Genomic DNA, 26,652 nt, shown 5'->3' with positions numbered 1-26,652 from the left:
CATGGCTCTGAATGAAACCTGTTCCAAACCAGACATCGGGGGTGTATTCATTAGTTTCTTATTGGACAAGTTTGGGTGAGCCCCTCCTCGTCTTGGCCCATTTGCTAGTTTGGTTTCTGGTGAATACATCCCAGAAGTGTGATAACAGACAAAGCCTACTGTCCTGTTCTTATCATAACATCAGCAGGTGTGTCTGTTCCAGTTCACTCACCACTGATAATGGAGGTATTTATACTCACCTGAGGGGCTATACAAAACTTATGGCTTGCTATTTTTTTTCCAAAATGTATCTGACGGTGCTGTTACTATTGCTGGGTCGGGGCTACAATCTATTTCAAGTATAAAACATGTCATTGAAAAAAATTACGCTCTCTAAATTCTTTCTCAAAACATCTTGTCAAGACAAACTCATTAAACCTAAATATTTAAATATCTACTGAAATAACATTACATATGTAGTTGGTTTGCCATTAAATGATGTAGGCCTTACTTTTAAACAGATAGGACGTTGCTTCAGAAAATCATTCTCATGTGTACGTAGCATATAAAACCTCAATTACTCAAAATTAACAACACACAATCGTGTAGTGACAAATTACATTTATTTGGTAAGTCAGTGTTGACTAGGTAAGAGTGAAGGGTTCTTGTCACCTACAGTAATATCTGCACATTCTAATATTAAGCGAGTTTCCCCTCCTCCCAAAAGTGATTAATTCCATTATTAGGTGAGCTGTAATACACATTTAATTATACAGTTAAGTCTTACAATTCACTTAAACACTCAAACAGACTGGTGATCACAATTGTAAAGTGCTCTTTTATGCGGGTCAAGGGGCTATAAGTTGGGGCCAGGACTACAATGTGGAATAGTTCAGCCAATAGTATGGTTCCAATAGGGATCAGCCAGGGGCTAAAGGTCAGCCATGAAGAAGAGAAGGAATTAGGCTGAGTTCTTCTTGAGAAAGTTGATGAGCCCATTGGTAGAGGAATCGTGAGTGTGGACCTCGGAACTGTCTCTCAGCTCCGGCTCAATGGCCTTGGCCAGCTGTTTGCCCAGCTCAACTCTGAGGGTAGGAAGGAGAATATGACAGATATACAATAAAATATAGGCCAACATATATATTTAGAATTCCATATATGCCTCTCGCTGACACCTACCCCCACTGGTCGTAGCTGTTGATGTTCCACATGACTCCTTGCACAAAGATCTTGTGCTCGTACATGGCTGGAAAACAGAAAATAAAACTTACTACCGGTAAATGTAAATAGAAAACGTAACGTAAAAAAAACAAAAAACAATACAAAGCATACAACAAACATCACACCTGCCCAGAGCCACATACTTACACCCCCATCTCCAGCGCCCGCATCACTCTCTGCCACATGGCCTCAAAACGGCCATTTTGTTTCTCTCCACACTTTCAACATCTATATAATAAAGCATTTGACCTTTCCATTTTGTTAAAGACGAAGGACTGGTCGATTTCCTGTTGAGTATATTTTTTTTTCAAGATGATTGACGAGAAAAGTATCGTCCATCCCATCAGGTTTCCCACTGCACCCTCACATGCCATGTCTTGAAATATGCAGACAGATGGATTAAAAGTACATTTACATTGTAATACTTCTGTCAGCCAACTTTCTAATGCCGCCCATAACTTTATAGCATTCCCAAAAGGCATGGATTATTGAGTCATTGTTAGTTTTACACTTAAGACATGACTCTGCCGTTGTAGAATGTGTAGAATTTGTGAATTTTGTCTCTTGTATAATAAATTCTATACATTACTTTATACTGGATTAAGCATACATTTTCGCTAACTGTAATTTCATTAGTTACAGTGCCTTCAGAAAGTATTCACACCCCTTCACTTTTTCCAAATGTAGTTGTGTTACAGCCTGAATTTTAAATGGATTAATTACATTGAGATGTTGTGTCACTGGTCTACACACAATACCCCATATTGTCAAAGTGGAATTGTGTTCAGAATTTTTTTTAAATGAATAAAATATGAAAAGATGAAATGTCTTGAGTCAATAAGTATTCAACCCCTTTGTTATAGCAAGCCTAAATAAGTTCAGGAGTAAAAATTTGCTTAACAAGTAACATAAGTTGCATGTGCAATAATAGTGTTTAACATGATTTTTGAATGACTACCTCATCTCTGTACCCCACACATACAGATAATTGTAAGGTCCCTCAGTCGAGCAGTGAATTTCAACCACAAAGACCAGGGAGGTTTTCCAATGACTCTCAAAGAAGGGCACCTATCGGTAAATGGCAAAAAAAAAAAAAAAAAAAAAGCAGACATTAAATATCCCTTTGAGCATGGCAAAGTTATTAATTACACTATGGATGGTGTATCAATACAAAGATACAGGTGTCCTTCCTAACTCAGTTGCCAGAGAGGAAGGAAACCGCTCAGGGATTTCCCCATAATGCCAAATGGTCACTAAAACAGTTACATACTGGTAGTTTAATGGTTGTGATAGAGAAAAACTGAGAAAGGATTAACAACATTGTAGTTACTCCACAATACTAACCTAAATGAGAGTGAAAAGGAAGCCTGTACAGAATACAAATATTCCAAAACATGCATCCTTTTTGGAATATGGCACAAAAGTAAAACTGCAAAAATTTGGGCTAAGAAATTAACTTTATGCCCTGAATACATGCTTATGCGGGAGGTGTTTCTGTATATATTCAGAGACTTATCCCTGTCATGCTTAGAGAAGATCTTACGTCAAGTGTTATTGAAGTGTTGTGGTTGCAGGTTCACTTGGCACATCTAAAGACTTTTCTTTTGGGGTGTTGCTTTAGGCCACCAAGTGCTAACAGTCAGTATCTAACTAATATGTGTGAAATGCTTGATAGTGTATGTGATGTAAATAGAGAGGTCTACTTCCTTGGGAACCTGAATATTGACTGGTTTTCATCAAGCTGTCTGCTCAAGAGGAAGCTTCTTACTGTAACCAGTGCCTGTAATCTGGTTCAGGTTATTAATCAACCTACCAGGGTGTTTACAAACACTACAGGAACAAGATCATCCACATGTATCGATCACATTTTTACTAATACTGTAGAACTTTGTTCTAAAGCTGTATCCGTACCCATTGGATGCAGTGATCACAATATAGTGGCTATATCCAGGAAAGCAAAAGTTCCAACAGCTGGGCCTAAAAGTGTACAAGAGATCATACAAAAGATTTTGCTGTGACTCTTATGTGGATGATGTTAAACATATTTGTTGGTCTGATGTGACTAATGAGGCGCATCCAGACGCTGCACTTGAATTTATGACATTTCATCTTCCAATTATTGATAAAGATGCACCTGTTAAGAAAATGACTGTTAGAACTGTTAAGGCTCCATAGATTGATGAAGAATTGAAATACTGTATGGTTGAAAGAGATGGGGCAAAAGGAGTGGCTATTAAGTCTGGCTGCACATCTGATTGGCTTACTTACTGCAAATTGAGAAATGATGTGACTAAAATCAACAAAAAGAAGAAGAAACTGTGTTATGAAGCCAAGATCAATGATAAAGAATGATGGGAAAAAACTTGAGCACTTTAAAAGGAAATGATGTGCAGAAAGACAAATTCAAAACCATCTTTCATCAAATCAGATGGCTTATTCATCACAAAACCATTTGATGTTGCCAATTACTTTAATGATTATTTCATTGGCAACGTGGGCAAACTTAGGCAGGAAATGCCAACAATGAACAGCGAGCAATTGTATTCATGCATAAAAACAAATAAAGAACATTTTGTAAAGTTAGTGTGGGAGAGGTGGGAAAATTGTTATCGAGCAATAATGACAAACGTCTTGGCATTGACAACTTATTTGGAAAGCTACTGAGGATGGTAGCGGACTCTATAGCCTCTCCTATCTGTCAATTTTTTTAATCTGCGCCTAGAGGAAAGTCTTTGTCCTCAGGCCTGGAAGGAAGCCAAAGTAATTCCGCTACCCAAGAGTGGTAAAGCGGCCTTTACTGGTTCTAACAGCAGACCTATAAGCTTGCTGTCAGCTCTTAGAAAACTGTTGGAAAAAATTGTGTTTGACCAAATACAATGCTATTTCTCTGTAAACAAATTAACAACAGACTTTCAACATGCTTATAGAGAAGGGGACTTAACATGCACTACACTGACACAAATGACTGATGATTAGTTGAAATAAATTGATAATAAAAAGATTGTGGGAGCTGTACTGTTAGATTTCAGTGCAGACTTTGATATTACTGGCCATAACCTGTAGTTGAAAAAACGGATGGTTTTTCAACCTCTGCCATATCGTGGATTCAGAGCTATCTATCTAATAGAACTCAAAGGGTTTTCTTTAATGGAAGCTTCTCTAAAATGTCAAACATGTAAAGTGTGGTGTACCACAGGGCAGCTCTCTAGGCCCTCTACTCTTTTCTATTTTTACCAATGACCTGCTACTGGCATTAAACACAGCGTGTGTGTCCATGTATGCTAATGATTCAACCATATACGCATCAGCAACCACAGCTAATGAAGTCACTGAAACCCTTAATAAAAAGTTGCAGTCCGTTTTGGAATGGGTGGCCAGTAATAACCTGGTCCTGAACATCTCTAAAACTAAGAGTATTGTATTTGGTACAAATCATTCCTTAAGTTCTAGACCTCAGCTGAATCTGGTAATGAATGGTATGGCTGCTGGACAAGTTGAAGAGACTAAATTACTTGGCGTTACCTTAGATTGTAAACCGTCATGGTCAAAACATATAGATTCAATGGTAGTACTCTACTAGCAGGAGCGGTAGAGATACTCTTAATGATCGGCTATGAAAAGCCAACTGACATTTACTCCTGAGGTGCTGACTTGCTGCACCCTCGACAACTACTGTGATTATTATTATTTGACCGTGCTGGTCATTTATGAACATTTTGGCCATGTTCTGTTATAATCTCCACCCAGCACAGCCAGAAGAGGACTGGCCACCACTCATAGCCTGGTTCCTCTCTAGGTTTCTTCCTAGGTTTTGGCCTTTCTAGGGAGTTTTTCCTAGCCACCGTGCTTCTACACCTGCATTGCTTGCTGTTTGGGGTTTTAGGCTGGGTTTCTGTACAGCACTTTGAGATATCAGCTGATGTACGAAGGGCTATATAAATAAATACATTTGAATTTAAATTTGAATTAGTAAAGATGGGGAGAGGTCTGACCGTAATAAAGAGATGCTCTGCTTTTTTGACACCACACTCCAAAAAGCAAGTTCTGCAGGCTCTAGTTTTGTCTAATCTTGATTATTGTCCAGTCGTGTGGTCCAGTGCTGCAAGAAAATACCTAGTTAGGCTGCAGCTGGCCCAGAACAGAGCGGCACGTTCTGCTCTTCATTGTAATCAGAGGGCTGATATAAATACTATGCATGCCAGTCTCTCTTGACTAAGAGTTGAGGAGAGACTGATTGCATCACTTATTTTTTATAAGAAACATTAGTGTTGAAAATCCCAAATTGTTTGCATAGTTAACTTACACACAGCTCTGAGACACACTTATCCCACCAGACATGCCACCAGGGGTCTTTTCACATAGAGCCCTTACTGCATGGAACTTCCTTCCATCTCATATTGGTCAAATAGACAGCAAACCCGGTTAAAAAAACAGATAAAGCAACACCTTACACCTCTCCCCTATTTGACCTAGATAGTTTGTGTGTATGTATTGATATGTAGGCTACGTATGCCTTACATTTTCTTTTTATGTAGTTCTGTCCTTGAGCTGTTCTTGTCTATTGATGTTCTGTATTATGTCATTCTGTATTATGTTTCATGTTTTGTGTAAACCCCAGGAAGAGTAGCTGCTGCTTTTGCAACAGATAATGGGGATCCTAATAAAATACCAAATAGAAAGCGTTAGGTTTGGGGCAAATGCAACACATCACAGAGTACCACTCTTCATATTTTCAAGCATCATGTTGGCTGCATCATGTTATGGGTATTCTTGTCATCGGCAAGAACTAGGGAGTTTTTGGGGTGATAAAAATAAACGGAAGAGCAAAGCACAGGCAAAATCCTAGAGGAAAACCTGGTTCAGTCTGCTTTCCAACAGACTCTGGGAGACAAATTCACCTTTCAGCAGGACAATAACCTAAAACAAGGCCAAATATCCACTGGAGTTGCTTCACGAGGAGACATTGAATGTTCCTGAGTGGCCTAGATACAGTTGAATTAACCAGTCAAATGTAACTGAACAAAAATATAAGACAACACGCAACAATTTTTAAGATTTTACCTAGTAGCAGTTCATAGAAGGAAATCAGTCAATTTAAATAAATTCATTAGGCCATAATCTATGAATTTCACAGGACTGGGCAGGGGATCAGCCACTGGGGAGCCAGGCCCAGCCAATCAGAATGAGTTTTTCCCCACAAAAGGTCTTTAAAGACAGAAATACTCCTCAGTTTTATCAGCGGTCCGGGTGGCTGATCTCAGACGATCCCGCAGGAGAAGAAGCCGGATGTGGCGGTCCTGGGCTGGTGTGGTCTGCGGATATGAGGCCAGTTGGACGTACTGCCAAATTCTCTAAAACGACCTTGGAGGCATCTTATGGTAGAGAAATTAATATTAAATTCTCTGGCTACAGCTCTGGTTTACATTCCTGCAGTCAGCATGCCCATTGCTCGCTCCCTCAAAACTTGAGACATCTGTGGTATTGTGAAAAAATTGCACATTTTAGTGTGGCCTTTTATTGCCCCCAAAACAAGGTGGATCTGTGTAATGATCATGCTGTTTAAATCAGCTTCTTGATATTCCACACCCGTCAGGTGGATGGATTATCTTGGCAAAAGAGAAATACTCACTAACAGGGATGTAAACAAATTAGTGGCCAAAATTTGAGAGAAATACGTTTTTTGTGAGTATGTAACATTTCTGGGAACTTTTATTTCAGCTCATGAAATATGGGACCAACACTTTACGTGTTGCGTTTATATTTTTGTTCAGCGTATACAGTGCATTAGGAAAATATTCACATTTTCCCACATTTTAAAATGGATTCTATAACCCCCCCCTAGTCAATCTACACACTCCATAATGACAAAGCAAAAACAGGTTGCAAATGTATTAAATATCATAGTATGAATACATAGTTATGTTATAATAAAAAATATAGAGCGTGTGAGCTGAGCAGACATTTAACAGAAAACACAAAAAATAAAGCAAAGTACTTTTTGAACTTTGAGGCGCTATGCCTTTTTAGGGCTTAATGTACCAACAGTCTGTGGATTATGTCATTGTACATACAATGGAGGAAGACTGCCACTTAAATACTGTGGTCAGTTTGTAATACCTTGTAAATGAAAGTATAGTGGCTGGTCTACCGAGAGACTGAAGTGGAATGAGTAGAGGCCCCACACACAGAAATGTCTGATGTCCTCCCAGTCAACCCGTCCCAATCGCACAAGCCCCTCTCCACTCTCACAAATAATCACCATTGAATCTTAACTATAAATGACAAACAAGGACTAATAATGACTTGACATACTCTCCTAATCTGTCCAGAACTTTTAATCATTTATAGCAGGTTAATCAATTATAGCAGGTTTGCAAGTCACCAAAATACATTGTAGTAGAGTTAAATCTTTCCTTCTGTCTCACAAGCCAACCCTTCTGTCTCCAACTTACCCTCCCAGTTCTCTCCCCTTTACCCCAACCAAACTTGTTCCAACCTACCATCCAAGCCAATCACCACCTCCGATCTTTGCCCTCCCTTATCCACCCAGGTAAAGTTTATCCCAACCTCCCATTGTTTCCCACCCATTCTTCTTCTCAGACACATTTACACCCATCAATATATCGACTTACTCATCCATTCACATACAACACATACCCTATGCATTCACCCACCCAGTCTCTCCAGCCCTCCTACACATATTCACCCTCATTCACACTCCCATTCACATGCAGACACATACACACCCCATCACGCCCACTCTTTTGTATCATCTTTTCAGTGTCCATGTAGCTCATTGGTAACAGCTATGTCTATTGTTACTTCCTAGAGAAGTACATTTGGGGAAAATAGAGTTTAGATTGTATTGGGGGGAGGGCGGCAGGTAGCCTAGTGGTCAGAGCATTGGGCCAGTAACCAAAAAAGGTTGCTAGATCGAATCCCCGAGCTGACAAGGTAAACATCTGTCGTTCTACCCCTGAACAAGGCAGTTAACCCACTGTTCCTGGCCGCCATTGTAAATGAGAATTTGTTCTTAACTGACTTGCCTAGTTAAATAAAGGTAAAAAATAAATAAAATATTGTCTCAATTTACAATAAGCTGGTCTTGGGCATCACGCATGTAGACTAGTGTAGCTCAGCTTCGTTCTCTCAGGGCATTGGGCTCTCTCAACTGGAATGGTTTCTTGCAGCCTATTTAGGGCTTCATCTGCACTTCATCTGTGAATTCCATCTTTTGTGTTCCTTTCTATACCCACAGCACTGCCGAGAAGCGGAGTTGAGACTTGATTCCTTTTTCCTCCACTGACTGTCTGATTGGAATGTATTGCTTGCGTTTTTTTTCTCAGCTTAGCAGACAGGTCCTGGACGAATCGAATGGACTGGCCCTGGATTTTGATCTCCTTTCAGAAGGAGAATGTTACCTTCAGAATGTTGACTTTGGTCTGATGGTAATCCTCAAACTGTGGAACTATCTGAGGTTATTTAGTGTTCTTCTGTTTCACGCCGAGCCGATGGAATCGTTCCAGATCCTCCTGTGATATATCCACGCCAAGCTCCTCTGATATCAGTTTTACCACGTAGCTGGAAAAGTCTCCTTTTTCCTCGTCTTCCGGTAACGACAATATTCTCATGTTGTTTTGTCTCATTCTGTTTTCTTGCTGTTCGCAACCTTGTTTCCGGAAGGCTAATTTCGTTGTCTTGTTCGTTCATGCGCACAACTTGTATGTCTACAACTATAGAATCTACTTTATTTTCCAGCGAATCTACTTTAACAACTGATTGTAACAGTTTGTTTGTTTTGGTGTGCATTGAGAGCATTTTAACAAATGTTTTCCTAGATAACCTTTAGCTGTTCATTACTCTCATTTGCATCTCCAAGTTGTTCCTTGTCTTTTCCTCTGAGGGAAGCCATGGCTTGTTTGGTTTGTGTTGCCTAGTCGCTTTACCAACTGATTGGTTCCCTGTTGTACATAACTGACCGCTCACTCTCTCCCAGTTGCTTGGGGATATGTTGATCTATCGATTTTAGAGACTTCATTTAAAAACTGTTGTCTGGCTTCTACACATAACCACAGTTTTGGTGGTACAAAATGGAGCTACTTACTCCTCATGTGTCCTATCGGAACGCACATGCACCTCTTCCTTAACGATTCTATAAATCAATATGATAAAATACTAAGGTTTTATTCTGGGCAGGGATTGGCTGTTGACATGACAACAGCTACTACAGTACTTACCAACCAGTGCTCCCAGCATGAAGGGTGACAGCTTCTTGAAAACAATGGAGTTGCTGGGCTTATTCCCCTGGAAGACCTTTCATTGAGGGTAAAATACAGTGTTTAACAATAATTGACCAAACATGCTATACAGCAAAGCATAATCCAGAAACAACACTAACAATCAAATGGTGCATATCTTTTCATCAATAGATTATAGACTGGCCCAGTGTCTGTCTGGTAAGTGTGGCAGTTACTGTGTCCCCTATTCCCTTTATAGCGCACTACTTTTGATAAGAGCCTCATGGCCCATAGGGCTCTGGTCAAAAGTAATGCAACTGTGTCTGATGAGTAAATCCACTCACTTTGTGTGGCAGCAGTTGCTCCAGCTCTGCTCCTCCCAGGCCAGTGGCCTCCAGCTCTTTCCTGGCTTCGTCTGAAGTCTTCCCCTTCATCAGGGCCTCCGTCTGGGCCAGGAAGTTGGCCATCAGGATCTATGGAGATCCAGAGGTATAGTCAAATACATACATATCAATGAACTGTTTTAAATCAAACTCTGTATGTACATTTGGCATCATTCTGGGTTTGACTGAGAAAGAATACTAGTCCGAAAAAATGAAATTAATTAAAGTCTGAATAAATTAAGTCAGAGTTGACGGTTTCAATGGTTGAACGATAGAATAGGTTATGTGGCAGAGTGAGGGTGTAAGCGTAGAGGATGTTGGATTAGCCATTAGGGTACTAATACATTTAGGAAGCCATGAGGGTGCACTACCTTGTGGTGGAGGCTGTCCCTGATGGGGTGCTGTGTCTGGGCAGGAATGAGAAAGTCAGCAGGAATCATACGTGTGCCTGGAAAGGTCACAACACAAAAGGTTACATGGAGAGGTCACGTTTTATTTTAATCTAATTTCAGCAGTTATTAGGGAATGCTATAATAACAACTGGTTCATATACTGTTGCAGTCTATATTATGAACAAGGGTCTGGAGGACAGGACAGGAGTGTGGCAGTTACCTTGGTGGATGAGCTGGTAGAAGGCGTGCTGTCCGTTGGTTCCAGGCTCGCCCCAGACGATGGGTCCGGTGTGGTAGTTGACACGAGCGCCATCTTTAGTAATGTACTTCCCGTTGGACTCCATGTCGCCCTGTGTAAAGACAGTTCAAGTTATGTTGGTTAGACTGAAATGTTTGCTTCATAAATAAAAAAGGTGAAACATTGAAAGGAAGCAGTGTAAGGTAGTCTATGATTATGAATCCCTTCTTATATTCTAGCGCACCTGCAAGTCACCCTTAATAGAAAGTGTTTTCCTTCCCTTTGTAGATCTGACAGACTGGATAGGTAGGTGTAAGCAAAAGCTTCAGCAAGTTTTCACCATATTACTATCACCTATCCAATTAAATTCAAATTGTCTACTCAACATGATCCTGTCCCTGGTTTCTCTTGTCTAGCCCAAACAGATGCCCCGTCCCGGTTCCTACAGCCCTAGCATATGGCCATTCCTGGCTCCTGCCTGCCTGTATTACTCAGAAGTAGGTTCAAATACGAAATCATTTCAAATCACTTCAACTGCGGTTGTTCGGACTTGTCTGTTGAATGGAACCAATATAAAATTCCCAAAGTGCAAACCCCACCCACCTGGCACGCCAAGCATGCTAAAGCAAACGCTCAAAGTATTTGAAAGATTTAAAATAGTATTTGAACCCATGTACGGCAGCCTGCCTGACCTGCTGGAAGTATGCAGCGAAGCGGTGCATGTACTGGTCGTAGGGCAGCATGGCATGGGTCTCGGCCTGGAAGAAGTTGATGTACCAGACACCCAGCACGGCAAGCAGAACGGGGACGTTCTGCTCAATGGGGGTGCTGCGGAAATGGTTGTCCTTGGAAAGACAAACCATTCATTGTTAACAACATATTACCAATTCTAAATTTATTTAGTTTGGGATTATTTTCAATTGCCCCTGAGGGGATAAATAGTTGGGTTGAATTGACACTATGTGAGGGATAAATGTGCATACCATCCAATGAGCACCAGCCAGAAGCTGTTCAAAGTTCTCAAACCCTGCATGGTGAGAGGAGGTAGAAAAAAAGTGTTAGGATCAACTCTTAAACTCAAATTACTAGTAGTAGTAGTAGTAGTAGTAGTAGTAGTATTGTACTAGTAGTAGTAGTAGTAGTAGTAGTAGTAGTAGTATTGTACTAGTAGTAGTAGTAGTAGTAGTACTAGTAGTACTAGTAGTAGTAGTTGTTATGCTGCTTTCGATGAATTCCATTTCAATTCACATACCAACTTTTTGCATTTGACAAAAAGTGCAAATCTGGAATATACACTAAATCCATAGAGTTCTAATATTGACAAACAGACACACATACATACCTATGTGCAGTGCAATGGACAGCCCAATAGCCGACCACAAGGAGTAACGCCCTCCAACCCACTGAGAGAAAGCCAAAATGACATCACAGTCACAAAATCAACCACTACAGAGCGGCAAGGTTCCTTTTTCTTACTCAAAACCTTGAAAAGTTATACAAAAACAGACAATGGCCATCACCTCGACAGTGTACTAGCACCCTTTCTTTAAAAAGACACCAATTCGTCAACATCGCTCATTTCCAATAGATGAGGTCAATGGAACGCAGACCACGGGGGATAGAAGAACACCGGCACACATACAACAAATCTGTGGATATTCCTCATGATTGATATATTGTAAACAGGCCCACAATGTGGTTACTAAAATCCGATTTGAATATATTTGGCTATTTTTGCTACATAACATTTAGAAGTACTGTAGTTCCTTTTCAGATTAAGAAGTGGCTGCTAAATGCTAACTCCGGTTCGTATAAGCTGGTAGCATAGAGAAATCGGTGGTGGTAGTCAGTCATTTTTAACTGTAATGCAGTTGATTGGTGATTGTACAACCATTATACTCCGATTTTTACCTCAACATAGTGTGAAATACACATAAACAATACCCTAAATGTAGGCCAACTTTGCTGGAGAGCAATGAGGGATATTTGGGATCTTCCCCCCCACTGCATCTTTCCCCAATGTGTTTCAATGGCATTTCCATTGTTTTGATCGAGTTCAAATTACCTCTTTAGCGCATGCGTCTATGGTTTAGAATGTAACGTGTCGATACCATATTCACAAATTCATACGCTTAACAGTTACATTCCAAATTATTTTTAAATAAATACTACACCCAGAATGTGGTCAAAATATCTCCCAGCAGAAAAATAATGCAGAAATGCTTTTTATACAAACCATGTCAATTACAATTGGGAAAATAAAGCCTCACTTTAGTTCAGATTCAGGGGGTCAGAGGCTAACTCAGTGTGCATGGAAGTATATACTTACATCCCAGAATTCAAACATGTTGTTTGTGTCAATACCAAATGCCTGCACTTTGGGCTGGAAGAGAAGGGAGACAGCAAAAAGAGTAACAGTCAAAGTTACTTGTGCAATATACTGGTCGGCAGGCAGGTAACAATGTAAGGTGGAAAGTGTCATTCAAAATGGCCACTTACTGCATTGGTGGACAGCGCCACAAAGTGCTTGGCAACAGTAGATTGCTGTGAAGAAGAAAATAGAGTTAGTCGATCCAAATGTCATATGACACTCCAGCTGCACTTTGGACTGTCCTAAACTGACCTTTGTGGCTAAAATGATGTATTGTCCGCAGAGAAACTATTCAAATCATTGGCTGAATTTAAGCTGAACTTATAACGGCATTGGTTACAGACAAAGGTGTCCTGTGATTGGCTGTCAGGAGTCTACTCACGTCATTGGCTGTCTGGAGGAACCAGTCCCTGGCAGACTCAGCGTTGGTGATGGTCTCCTGGGTGGTGAAGGTCTGAAAAAGGACAACAGTGTGACATGAGTCCCGGTGGAAGTAGTACACAGCGTGTGACACTGAAGGAGCACCATTAGCCTGCCACATTTTCCAGCTTCAAACCATAAATTATTATTCAAACATGAATCACACATTACCAGAACACAACCATGTATACACAGATTATTAACCACCATAGCACTGAATGAGACATTGATTTATAACATTGAATTATTTAAGCATCTAGAGCCCTATGGCTTTAGGATGTGTGTAACCATGGCAACAGGAGAAGGTGTGTGTGTGTGTGTGTGTGTGTGTGTGTGTGTGTGTGTGTGTGTGTGTGTGTGTGTGTGTGTGTGTGTGTGTGTGTGTGTGTGTGTGTGTGTGTGTGTGTATAGAGTCAGTCTGTCACCTTGGAAGCGATGATGAAGAGGGTGGTTTCAGCATTGAGCTGGGCCAGAGTCTTGGCCATGTGTGTGCCGTCAATGTTGGACACGAACCACACGTTGGGGCCACCCTTAGAGTAGGGCTTCAGGGCCTCAGTCACCATGAGAGGACCCTGAGAGGAGGATGCACAACATTACGGTGTTACCATTTCAACTTCCCTCTATCCTATGTGCAATTAAAATGTAACTGTGTTTTCTGTATCCATTAGGACTTCAGAGCCTGTCAACATGAGAGCCCTTAGAGAGGAAACACAATATTATGACATATGACAGCATGACAAAATGATTTGAATCAAATCCCAGTAACTACGAGTACCAAGCCAACAGCTCAAGCATACTCTTTGTTCTGTTGCCTACTGTGCCACCTACAGCATACTGTAGCTTTGCATCAACACCCCAGCAGTGTATTCTCTGCTTATACCAGAGCTTAGCGGCACAGTAATAATTCCGTTATAGCTCACTACTGTAATACCAAAGCAGACAAGGGCAGAAAATAGCTGTATTTTGTAGTTTGAAAATAACAACTTTCCAAATACTCAAGGTAGTAGAAGAAAGTTTAGACTTTCAACTAAAAGGCAACTATTTTCTTTGATTTTCAAATACAGGTCTCAGAAAACCCAATCATATTTCAAAGGATTTTGAATACCTCTCAGAAAACCAAATAATATCTTTAGGTATTTTAATATATGCAAGTTATTTGAAACCTAAAAAATATTTGATGGCATCTACATATTTGATGAAGTACCGAAAACTACAACAGTTAGTTGAATCAATCTAAATATCTGATCATAAGCACATAGTTTGGAGGGCTCTTAGATGTTCATCTTTATAGAACCTGTAATGAAATACATGAGGGACGTGGAATCACCTCAACATTAGAGTAGACCACTTTTGCAGCTTCAAAATGACTAACACACATCTTTTCATGAGTGAGACAAGGTAATACAGTAACACTTGACATCAAGCTCCTATACATGTGTAGTAACTCTTTACAATAGCAACATTGTTATTACATAAGTCAAATAAGGAACAGACACCAACTCAGCTAGTTGCTGTGCAATTACCAAAGTATTATGCAACTACTAAATACAACAGCAGTTACCAGCAAAATGTTTTATAAAATGCTAAAAAGATATAAAAAGCACTGAAGGGGGATAGAAGGAATGTTGCTCCAAAAGTAATTACAGAGGCAGAAGAACAGTTTAATGTTAAGTGTTACTGAAAACGCTAACAGTAAAAAAATTAGTCTATGAAGTGTCAAAAGGAAACAAAATATCCCAAAACTGCCTTGTTGAATCAACTACAGCCAAGGTAGGTGGAAAATCATGCTAGTTTGTATTCTGAGTAAACTATCCCTTGAAATATGGTATAGTGTGTGTTCAAAACGAGAACATTTACCCTCAGATGGACAAAGAGGTTCAAAGTTGTTTTTGCTAAGCATCCAACTTGGAATTATTTTCAGGTATCATACAATTGTGGCTTTCAAACTTTTCAGTGGCATGTTGAAAGAGTCATACAGTAGTTGAGCGTCAACGCATTTATACTTACAGTACCTATAGAAAGTCTACACCTCCTTGGATTTCTTCACATTTTATTGTGCTACAAAGTGGGATTAAAATAGATTTAATTGTCATTTTGTCAATGATCTACAAAAAATAAAAATAATAAACATTTTGTAAAGATTAATGAAAATTAACCACTAATATACCTTGATTAGATAAGTATCCCCCCCCTCAGTCAATACAGGTTAGAAACCACATTGGCAGCGATTACAGCTGGGAGTCTTCTTGGGTAAGTCTCATAAGAGCTTTGCACACTTGTACTGTGCAATATTTGCCCATTATTCTTTTTTTAATTCTTCAAGCTCTGTCAAGTTGGTTGTTGATCATTGCTAGACTGCCATTTTCATGTCTTGCCATATATGTTCATGTACAATCCAGGTGTGCAAAGCTCTTAGAGATTTACTCAGACAGACTCAAATCAAATTTTATTGGTCACATAGAGGTGTGCAAAGGTTGGTCACATAGAGGTGTGCAAATGACAAGTGCCTGGATTAGGACCTGCGCCGCTTCCTGCGTGAGGCAGGGTCGTACTCTGCGAATGTTGTAGAGCATGAACCTACAGGAACGGGTCACCGCCTTGATGTTAGTTGAGAACGACAGGGTGTTGTCCAGGATCATTATTACATCCAGGTGTGCAAAGCTCTTAGAGATTTACTCAGACAGACTCAAATCAAATTTTATTGGTCACATAGACATGTTTAGCAGATGTTATTGCAGGTGTTTCGAAATGCTTGTGTTTCTAGCCCCAACAGTGCAGTAATATCTAACAACTCACAACAATACACATAAACCTAAAAGTTAAAGAATGAAATGAAGGAATATATAAATATTAGGATGAGCTGTAATCGCTACCAGAGGTGATTCTAACATGTACTGACTCAGGGGTGTGAACACTTATGTAAATGAGATGTTTCTGTATAACATTTTCAATACACTTGAAAACATTTCTAAAAACATGTTTTCACTTTGTCATTATGGGGTATTGTGTGTAGACAATATCTCGCCATCACGGTTGACAACTCCATTGTGTCCTCCTCCCAGAGTGCTAAGAACCTTGGCGTGATCCTGGACAACACCCTGTCGTTCTCAACTAACATCAAGGCGGTGACCCGTTCCTGTAGGTTCATGCTCTACAACATTCGCAGAGTACGACCCTGCCTCACGCAGGAAGCGGCGCAGGTCCTAATCCAGGCACTTGTCATCTCCCGTCTGGATTACTGCAACTCGCTGTTGGCTGGGCTCCCTGCCTGTGCCATTAAACCCCTACAACTCATCCAGAACGCCGCAGCCCGTCTGGTGTTCAACTTTCCCAAGTTCTCTCACGTCACCCCGCTCCTCCGCTCTCTCCACTGGCTTCCAGTTGAAGCTCGCATCCGCTACAAGACCATGGTGCTTGCCTACGGAGCTGTGAGGGGAACGGCACCTCCGTACCTTCAGGCTCTGATCAGGCCCTACACCCAAACAAGGGCACTGCGTTCATCCACCTCTGGCCTGCTCGCCTCCCTACCTCTGAGGAAGTACAGTTCCCGCTCAGCCCAGTCAAAACTGTTCGCTGCTCTGGCACCCCAATGGTGGAACAAACTCCCTCACGACGCCAGGTCAGCGGAGTCAATCACCACCTTCCGGAGACACCTGAAACCCCACCTCTTTAAGGAATACCTAGGATAGGATAAAGTAATCCTTCTAACCCCCCCCCCCCCTTAAAAGAGTTAGATGCACTATTGTAAAGTGGTTGTTCCACTGGATATCATAAGGTGAATGCACCAATTTGTAAGTCGCTCTGGATAAGAGCGTCTGCTAAATGACTTAAATGTAAATGTAAATGTAGACGTGTGAGAAAATAAATCTATGCGGTTCAGTACATCATCTACAGCATAATTATTCACTTGACCATGCTCAAAGATATATTAAATGTCTGATTTGTTATTGTTACCCATCTACACATCACTGCCCTTCTTTATGAGGATTTAAAAAAGCTTCCTGATCTTTGCAGTTGAATCGGTGCTTGAAATGCAATACTTGACTGAGGGACTTTACAGATGTTGTATGTATGGGGGACAGAGGAAGAGGTAGTCATTACAACCTCATGTCAACCCCATATTATTTCACACAGAGTGAGTCTATATAACTTATGTGATTTGTTAAGCCAAAATTGACTTCTGAACTACTTTCGTTTTTCAATTTGTAAAAAAAAATATGTCATTAGAGTATTTTGTGAAGATCAATGACAAGAAATTACATTTAAATCTATTTCAATGCCACTTTGTAACGAATGTGAAAAAAGGGGGTGTAAACTGTCTATAAGCACTATATCTATACATAATATCATTGATTAATTGGTTTGACTTGATTATGTACCCCTGGGGCAATGACAGTCAGGAGACTGGACATTTACAAAATGTTCAGATAGAAATGTATTGTGTAGATCAAATATGACTTTCATTTTTTATTTGTATTTAACCTTTATTTAACTAGGCAAGCCAGTTAAGAACAAATTCTTATTTACAATGACAGCCAAACCCTAACGACGCTGGGCCAATTGTGCGCCACCCTATGGGACTCCCAATCACGGCCGGTTGTGATACAGCCTGGAATCGAACCAGGGTCTGTAGTGACACCTCTAGCACTGAGATGCAATGCAATAGACCACTGCGTCACTCATTTTGGAATAGTATACGAGATTGTGTGTGCTCTATTCATTCTATTTACAGTATATCTTCAACATCCAGTTCCAGATATAGCCCTGTCATTAGTTGAAGGCAGCCAATCCAATATTTTCAGAAAAGTAGTCATTTCCTATGATCTGTACTCAAATATTTATATTTTTAACAAGTAGTTGCTTTCTCATATCTGTACTCAAATAGTAATTAAAACAATTCTGTACTCAAATAGTTTTAAAAAGTAGTCACTTTCTAAGATTTGATTTCAAATAGTTTAAAAAAATTAAAGTAATATTTTTGTTGGATCTGTATTAAAATCGTAACTATTTGTTCCCACCCAAAAAATAGTTACTTTCCACAAAGCTTAGTTAAACCTATAGTTACCCCAGGTCTGTACCAAAGCCATATATGGCTCTATGAGACTATTGAATAGCTCAGAGGAATACAACAGGAAATATCTGACTCAAATAATGAACCATTACAGTTTATAATATTCAGCATGACTCAGTCAAGCATCCAATACAGCTCACACTACAATAGGACACGTCTACATCTACATCTTCATTTGAATTGTTTTAAATAAGTGGGAACAAGAGAAGAAAATAAGAGAAGAGAAAAAAGAAATAAGCATGTCTCCGATTTGGTCCTGCCGCACATACCTAAACGTACGCTACGGTCACAAGACGCAGGCCTCCTTATTGCTCCGAGAATTTCTAAGCAAACAGCTGTAGGCAGGGCTTTCTCCTGCCTACAGCTGTTTGTAGAGCTGTTTAGAGCTGTTTGTTTTATTGAATGGTTTGCCGATCCATGTGAGAGACGAAAACATGGTCGCAGGTTCAAATCCCTGTGCCGACTAGATGGAAAAAAAATATCTGCCGATGTGCCCTTGAGCAAAGACACTTAACACTAATTGCTCTTCTAAGTCGCACTGTATAAGAGCGTCTGCTAAATTACTAAACCTTTTTTTATTAAGAGGGGTCCTATGAAGGTGAATGGCAAGAAACTGGAGTAACAAACCATCCTTGCTGTCTATGCCTGGCCGGCTCCTGAATCACTGGCTTGCTCGTTCGCTCTCTCCCATGCCGTCCCTAGGGCGCATTTACTCCTAAGGTGTTGAACTGTAGACCCTGCTGGTCATCTATGAACATTTGAACATCTTGAAGAACAATCTGGTCTACTCTTATAATCTCCACCCAGCACAGCCAGAAGAGGAATGGCCACCCCTCTGAGCCTGGTTCCTCTAGGCTTTTTCCTAGGTTCCTGACTTTCTAGGGAGTTTTTCCCAGCCACATTGTGACATTTTTCCCAGCACATTGTGACAACTGCTGATGTAAAAAGGGCTTTAGAAAAGACAATGGATTGAAAATAAGAAAATAGTTGTATGACAAGTAAGTCACACACTCACCAGGTCAGAACCACCGATCCCAATGTTTACAACATCAGTGATGGCCTTTCCACTGAAGCCCTTCCACTCGCCACTACGCACTTTCTGCAACACACACACAAAAAAATAGAGGCACATGTCAGATGTGTGCGTACATCTCAATTTAAACACAATGCGAGATAATCTACCTCCTTTTCAAATACTCTTATTTCTGACGGCCATTACCTGATGCCGTCAACTACAATACAGTTAATTAACTATATGAATTTATTTATTCACAAATCTTACATTTTTGTGTAGTGACTGTGTTGCATTTTAATCCATTCAGATTTAGTTTAAGAACACCCAATAAAAAAATATACTGGCAATTATAGATGCATAAAGATGGAACAAATCCAACTTTATTTGTTACATTTTTAAAGTAACACAATAACGAGGCTATATACAGGGGGTACCGGTACCGAGTCAATGTGCAGGTTAGTTGAGGTAATTTGTACATGTAGGTAGGGGTGAAGTGACTATCCATAGATAATAAACAGCGAGTTGCAGCAGTGTGCAAACAAGTGGAGGGGGGGGGTTAATGTAATAGTCCGATGGCCATTTCATTAATTGTTCAGCAGTCTTATGGCTTGGGTGTAGAAGCTGTTATCTCTATGTAAAGATGCCCTTGCATAGATGCTGGGGTAACAGTTGAAACTGGACTCCACTCACATGACAGAAGGCCTTCATCTTGTCCAGGACCCTGTTGACCTCGGGCATGACATCCTGGCCATCTACGTTAATGGGAGTGTTGGAGCGGTTACGCAGGGCAATGTGGAGGACGGCACGGCCCTACACATGCGCGCACACAGACATGCAAAAACACACAGTTAGGGGAGTGGGAAGAAACTTGAACATTAAAACATACTTATTAATCATGACTAAGATGTTTATTACTTAAAGGGATAGTGCATTTTTTTTGCCCTAGCCTCTAAGAAATATATAATATAATAATCTCAATAACATACAAATAGTGATATCAAAATCTGAATACCATTCTTCGCATGTGCAAACATATCGAATAAGACCTACGTGTATATAACGTGCAGTCTCACTGAGGAAGTGGTTGCACAATGTTGTCATTGCGTCATGAATGGTGTTTGGAGAGTGGGTGGGAACCACGACTTCCCTGAATGACTTTGCAATAGTGACCACAAAGTGTGCAACAACTGCCCACTCTTTAGAGAAGAGTTATTGTGAGAGTGTCCTACTTTGTCAAATTTCAGAGTAGCCTCCTCTCATCTCGTTGGTAGCATAGTGTTATTACAATACAATGATTATATTTGTACGGTTACCGCAGTATAAATCAGAATTTTCCTCGGCTTTCATTTTCTATATCTGCCAGTGTTAAAAAAGTTAAAATGTTCAGACAAAGTACCACAATAGAGAGAGCAAAAACTCAGGTAGTCCTGGTACCTCAGTGAAGTTAATCTTCTCTCCAGAGAACATCTTGTCTCTGGCTTCCTCCACTCCCCTGGACTTGGCCTGCACAAGAAAGAAAAAACTTAATGTGAGTTAATTGTTGCCATCATACGCAATCATTGAATAGCAACATTGTTGCTACTATCTGCAATCACTCAATGCCCACAAACAGGTTATTACAACATACGTAGCATTTGCGACAGCACATACCGGTAGGACTAGAAATGTCTTGATTTTAGCAATCCTTCTTCCTTAAACATAAGAAGGAAGTGTTGGTCTGAATTTAATGCCCGTTTCACCACATTCCCAGGGTACTAGTCTAGCATGATACTCTGGTAGAATGAATATAAGTGGGTGGGCTGGCCAAACTCCTATTACAAGGACATTTTTCATTTCTGTCAAATGTGTTGTCAACGGTGTACTCGGGGGTTCTATTGTTGGGGAATGGACTGGAATTGCTGATGTGACTGTTTAATATGAAGAGACAATTTTAAGTATTAAATGCTACTAGATGCATTGCATTATCAACATTTCTCACAGCCATCTGGTCGCTAGCACAACAATAATCAGTTGCCGTGTAGAGGTAGAACTATAAATAGACTTTCACTAAGAGCGAAGAGGCTGAAGGTTGATGAGGGTTGACAGCTGAAGCCATGCCGGCTGTGTGCATGTATGATACGTTCACATCAGTGATGTGCAGTCAGGGTAGGTAGTGCTTAACCTGTGATAATATAATTTAAAAAGCTGTTATGAAAAGTCAAATAATTTAAAAAATATATATTTTAAAAAATTAATTATTTTGTGTTAAGGTTGTTGTTGTTTTTTTTACAATTCTGGTGGTTTTCATGCTCAAATATATAAATTTGCTAAAACTGCATAAAACCCCACAAGAAAGGCGCCAGGGTATTAATTCCTTCCCAGCCATTCAAATCGTTCTAACTTCATCTGACCTCGGCCCAAATTCCTCACTCCTCCCCAACTCACGACTGTCCTACCTTATCTGTTGACTGGAACCAGACTATGGCCCTTCTCCTCTCCATAGGATACCTGAGATCAAGCCAGCAGCATACCACCCTGCATCCCACTGCTGGCTTGCTTCTGAAGCTAAGCAGGGTTGGTCCCTGGATGGGAGACCAGATGCTGCTGGAAGTGGTGTTGGAGGGCCAGTAAGAGGCACCCTTTCCTCAGGTCTAAAAAAATATATATATATCCCAAAGCCCCAGGGCAGTGATTGGGGACATTGCCCTGTGTAGGGAGCTGTCTTTCAGATGGGATGTTAAACAGGTGTCCTGACTCTCTGCGGTCACTAAAGATCCCATGGCACTTATTGTAAGAGTAGGGGTGTTAACCCTGGTGTCCTGGCTAAATTCCCAATCTGGCCCTCATACCATCATGGTCACCTAATCATCCCCAGCTTACAATTGGCTCATTCATCCCCTCTCCCCTGTAACCATTCCCCAGGTTGTTGCTGTACATGAGAATGTGTTCTCAGTCAACTTACCTGGGTTAAATCAATAACATGTCCTTTCTCACTTAGCAGATTCCCATGCCCTCAGTTCTAATACGGTAACATGAATAAGGATGTTTAGAAGTTAGTACCCAACACTAATCAGAAGAAATGAGTCTTCCATGAAAGCAATTCAGTTTGTCCTTCTCTTAGGCTTTATTTGTGTCCAGGAAACAGCCCCTCTTAAAGGTCTGGATTAATAAGACCATTCCTGGCAAACCAATAAAGTCACAAACACACTGTGTTTTGTAATGGTATTGGGTTGAGTTTAAAGATGTACATTTTATTAAATCACACTACATATAGAGATGTTTTCTAATATTTTTTGTGAAAAACATACAACTGCCATATAATTGTATCATTATATTACGGTTGTCACAACATTTTAGCCACTAGCCCATTTCTCCAAACTTTCAGGCCTGTAGGATAAGTCTTCATATGAGAATTGCATATTTCAAGACATGGCATATGAGGGTGCAGTAAGATACCCGAAGGGTTGGCCGATACTTTTCTCGTCAATCAATTGGAAATCAACCAATCCCTTGTCGTTAAGACAATGGAAAGGTCAAATGCTTTTTATCAAATTTTGTAATTGCGTAGGCGACGGCGAGAAACAAACTTGTGCAGTTTGAAGCCATGTGGCGGATGAGTGATGCGGGCACTGGAGATGGGGGTGGATCTGGACAGGTGCGATGTAGTTGAAATAGAGAATTGCACCATTACGATAGTCCTCTCAGAGAGCTGCCATTTGTTGGACTATTCAAGGAGAAGCATTAGCTTGCTAATAGCAGGATAAACTGAATTGCTTTCATGGTGGACTGGCTTGACCACACAATTTATTTTCATAATTTTAAAAAGCCATTGCCTGATGACTCAAACTGAATTCTTCCGCTGCTCTATATTCGCTACACACTTCAGTCTGAGACCACCATCGTTGAAGTTATTTGCGGTGACATCAAAATGAAGAGTGTTGTACAAAATAAAGTAAATCACCAATCAGAGTATCAATGCCAATGACACATTTTCAAAACGGCGCTTTACCCATGTGTGGTCTGGCTCTGGCCCAACCCATCGGTTTCTGGGACCAATCAGAACGGTTGGAAAGTGTTTGCGTTCTAGAAATCGTCAGGGAGGTACTCAGATCCAGACTCAATGCGGAGAAGAACCTAACGTCTGTGGGCGTGGAGTAGCGTTTGACCGGAGCAAGGAGTTTGGTTAGCCAGGCAACAAAAGCTATTGGTTTTCTACCCAAAGTTGCAAAGAAAAATGTTGTAAAACATTTAATGAACACAAGCGACCAGCTAAATGGATAAAAGAGTGTGGTGATAATAGCAGGAACAGCAGCATCTAGTGGGCAAAACATTATACTTTCACACGAATTTAGGGTAAATAATGTAAGCGACTTCAATGGCTAATTTCTCTAAACACTGGTTGTTGGGGTGGCTTTTGATAATTTTATTCGATTCCTCATGTCTTACTCAATGTCAAGAAGAATTATGTTCCAAATCAAATGTCAGGTACTATATTTATTGACGATTATATGAATCCTAGAAATAAAAAATGGCCCATTTAGCTTAATTTCTCAGAGATCAAATTAAATTTAAACAAAATAATGTTTCAGGAATGCTAATCTTATGTTTCTAACAACAGAAACGATTTCAGAATAATCTGAGATGGTGGGTGTCATGGCTTACTGAAATGACATGGAATGACCCATGCAGAATAAAATAATGGACATGGGACTCTGCAGTGACTTCTACAGCGCTGTCACAGAGGTTCACCAGAAGAATTTACAAGTAAAGATAGGCCTAAATGCATTTTCCTTTTCAAATTTGCAGGTTAGGCTAATGTTGAATAATGAGAAAAGACATCACTGAATGCATTTGATTTATCAAGCTAGAATTTCGCTGTATATAGTCTCGCTATTGTTATTTTACTGCTGCTCTTTAATTACTTGTTACTTTTATTTCTTATTCATATTTCTTTTAACCGCATTGTTGGTTTAGTGGCTCGTAAGTAAGTATTTCACTGTAAGGTCTACACCTGTTGTATTCGGCGCATGTGACTAATAAAATTTGATTTGAGAACTTGGGAAATGTATGGAGTAAAAAGCACAACATTTTCTTTAGGAATGTAGTGAAGTAAAAGTGGTCAAAAATATCAATAGTAATAGTAGAGTAAGGTACAGATACTCAAAAAGAACAACGTAAGTAGTACTTTAAAGTATTTTTACATCACTGTGTGTAGGTCCTTGACGTAGGTCATTCCCATTGAGTCAAAACTGAGAGCAAACATCTGTTAGATGTTTGCTATAGTTATGAGAAGACATAACATTGATATGTATTACCATGGCCAGCAGCATCCTCATGACTTCCTCATTGACAAGATTCTTGGAGTAATCAAGCAGGATGTCTCCATCGTCTGTCTCAAGGGTTGTGCTACCAAGGAAAGAGAACAGAAAACAAATGTAATAATCTAGAATGATCAAATAGGGTTTCTAACATATTCCTTATCATTTCTATGTACAGTGATAAAATGCATCTTACTGTGTCAATTACATCATTTATTCTGAATTATAATAAGATTACATGTTACTGACTGTATGTGTTGCAGTGCTACAGTGTGGCTTGGAGAGAAAAGGTACACAATTGTATTATCAATTTTATTACCCAAAGCCACAAGACCGCTGAACAATTAATCAAATGGCCACTGGACTATTTACATTGACCCCCCCCATTTGTTTTGTACACTGCTGCTACTCGCTGTTTATCATCATCTATGCATAGTCACTTCACCCCTACCTACATGTACACATTCCCTCAACTAACCTGTACCCAGCACACTGACTTGGTACCGGTACCCACTGTATATAACCTCGTTATTGTTATTAAGCAACTTTTTATTTATTTATATATATAATAAAAACGTTTTTCTTTTTACTTTGGTTAATTTGGTAAATATTTTCTTAACTCTTCTTGAACTGCACAGTTGGTTAAGGGCTTGAAAGTAAGCATTTCACGGTAAGGTCTACACTTGTGGTATTCGACGCATGTAACAAATCAAGTTGGATTTGATTACGGAACATGGTGCAGGTTTTATTGTAGGGGCGTGGCTAGCTAGCCTTGTTGCTTAACGGCTGGCGTACGTGCGACTGCAGACCCCTCCAGTAGAACGTCGTGACAGCAATCTTGATGGTTACATTGTTACAGTAAATTTGTCAGTGGTACCTAAAAGATGTCTATACTGGGTTTAGGTCCCTCGTTAGCTAGACTTAAAACGCCTACTGGTAGGCTATGTATGTGCAAAACTGCACGTAGATAGCCAACGCCAGCTGCTGAACGAAAGGAAGCGAGCATATAGCTTTAGCTAGTTAGGGCTAACATTACCTAGCAAGCTAACCCAGTTAAATGGGGCCCTACATAAAATGAATATAGTTGACAGCTCGATAACAATATAGCTAGTTATAATGTAACTGGGTGTAGTAGAGCGACATGGAAAATGAACATTTCACAAAGCAGATACTAAGCTATGTTTTACGACTGGAAAAACAATCGATCACAAACGATGACCTTGTACTGTGTACTCATACAAGTATGAAGCGCTTGCTATTAGCCAGACAACGACATAGCTAAAAGACAAATGACTATTCTTGCTTCCCTGCTTATATTGTAAAGCTTAGTTATGGAATCACATTTGATTGGTACCAAGGTGTACAAAAAAACGCATCCCATGCACTGGCTCTATTGATGTAGTTAGTTAGCTAACGTTAACTCCGTATTCAATTGTTTGACCTATACCGTTACTGATGCAAGATACCGTGCCAAATGTCTGTATAGCATCGGCTATTGGTCATAATAACAATCGAAAGCTTACTTACCTAAATTTGCTGAATCTATCCTTGTCAGCATCAAACATGTCCCTCATGTTGAGGTTCCCAGCTTTGGATTTGTACCATTGTTCAAGTTTCTGGAAATGTGGATCACTTGAAAGCCCCATGGTGGCTGTTGAATTGATAACGATCGCGTTAAAACTCTACTTCCGTGCGTGTAGGATGAAAGGGCAATTCAGTGTGAGAGGCTGAGGAATAAGAACCGGCTATGCGGACACGCCTGGTGCCCAAATTGATGACGTAGGTCGCACAGCGAGTGTCGTGTGGAGACGGACAAATTCCACACATTTTCTTACCCTACAAAAATAAATTGAACTGTATTTTAAGACTATTAAATACTCTACTAACAAAAAAGCTGTTAGAATTGTAAGTGTATGTATGTCCCTTAAGGTCCTTGTGTAATTGTAATGTGATATTGTACCCCCTAGCTCGATTGTCCATTATATATAATCTATATATACTTCTGTTCCCTTATGTACTTTCTGTATT

The 26,652-nt window shown here is 40.1% G+C and overlaps 1 protein-coding gene across 1 annotated transcript; it reads right to left on the bottom strand.

Moving 5' to 3' along the window:
- Positions 1-585: 585 nt before the first annotated feature.
- gpia (glucose-6-phosphate isomerase a) lies at positions 586-26,368 on the bottom strand. Its single transcript, XM_071416171.1, has 18 exons — positions 26,152-26,368; positions 24,622-24,712; positions 20,762-20,830; positions 20,018-20,137; positions 19,328-19,411; positions 13,667-13,813; positions 13,204-13,275; positions 12,950-12,994; positions 12,780-12,833; positions 11,793-11,853; positions 11,434-11,477; positions 11,143-11,295; positions 10,433-10,562; positions 10,192-10,268; positions 9,782-9,910; positions 9,438-9,513; positions 1,159-1,225; positions 586-1,064 (listed from the first exon to the last, which is right to left on the bottom strand). The coding sequence occupies exons 1-18, from the start codon at positions 26,268-26,270 to the stop codon at positions 941-943; spliced, it is 1,662 nt and encodes a 553-aa protein (XP_071272272.1). The 5' UTR covers positions 26,271-26,368; the 3' UTR covers positions 586-940.
- Between the last annotated feature and the right edge of the window lie 284 nt (positions 26,369-26,652).

This window comes from Salvelinus alpinus, chromosome 9, assembly GCF_045679555.1.
Source record: "Salvelinus alpinus chromosome 9, SLU_Salpinus.1, whole genome shotgun sequence".
Taxonomy (NCBI): Eukaryota; Metazoa; Chordata; class Actinopteri; order Salmoniformes; family Salmonidae; genus Salvelinus; species Salvelinus alpinus.
Note: the sequence above shows the minus strand (reverse complement) of the source record. Positions and strands in the feature narration are given on the sequence as shown.

Coding starts and splice junctions, on each gene's coding strand:
- gpia (XM_071416171.1), bottom strand. CDS start 26,270: ATGGGGCTTTCAAGTGATCCACATTTCCAGAAACTTGAACAATGGTAC. Junction 19,412..20,017: donor AGATGAAGGCCTTCTGTCAT/GTGAGTGGAGTC, acceptor TGTGTGTTGCAG/AAAGTGCGTAGTGGCGAGTG. Junction 9,514..9,781: donor AGCAACTGCTGCCACACAAA/GTGAGTGGATTT, acceptor CCTCAATGAAAG/GTCTTCCAGGGGAATAAGCC.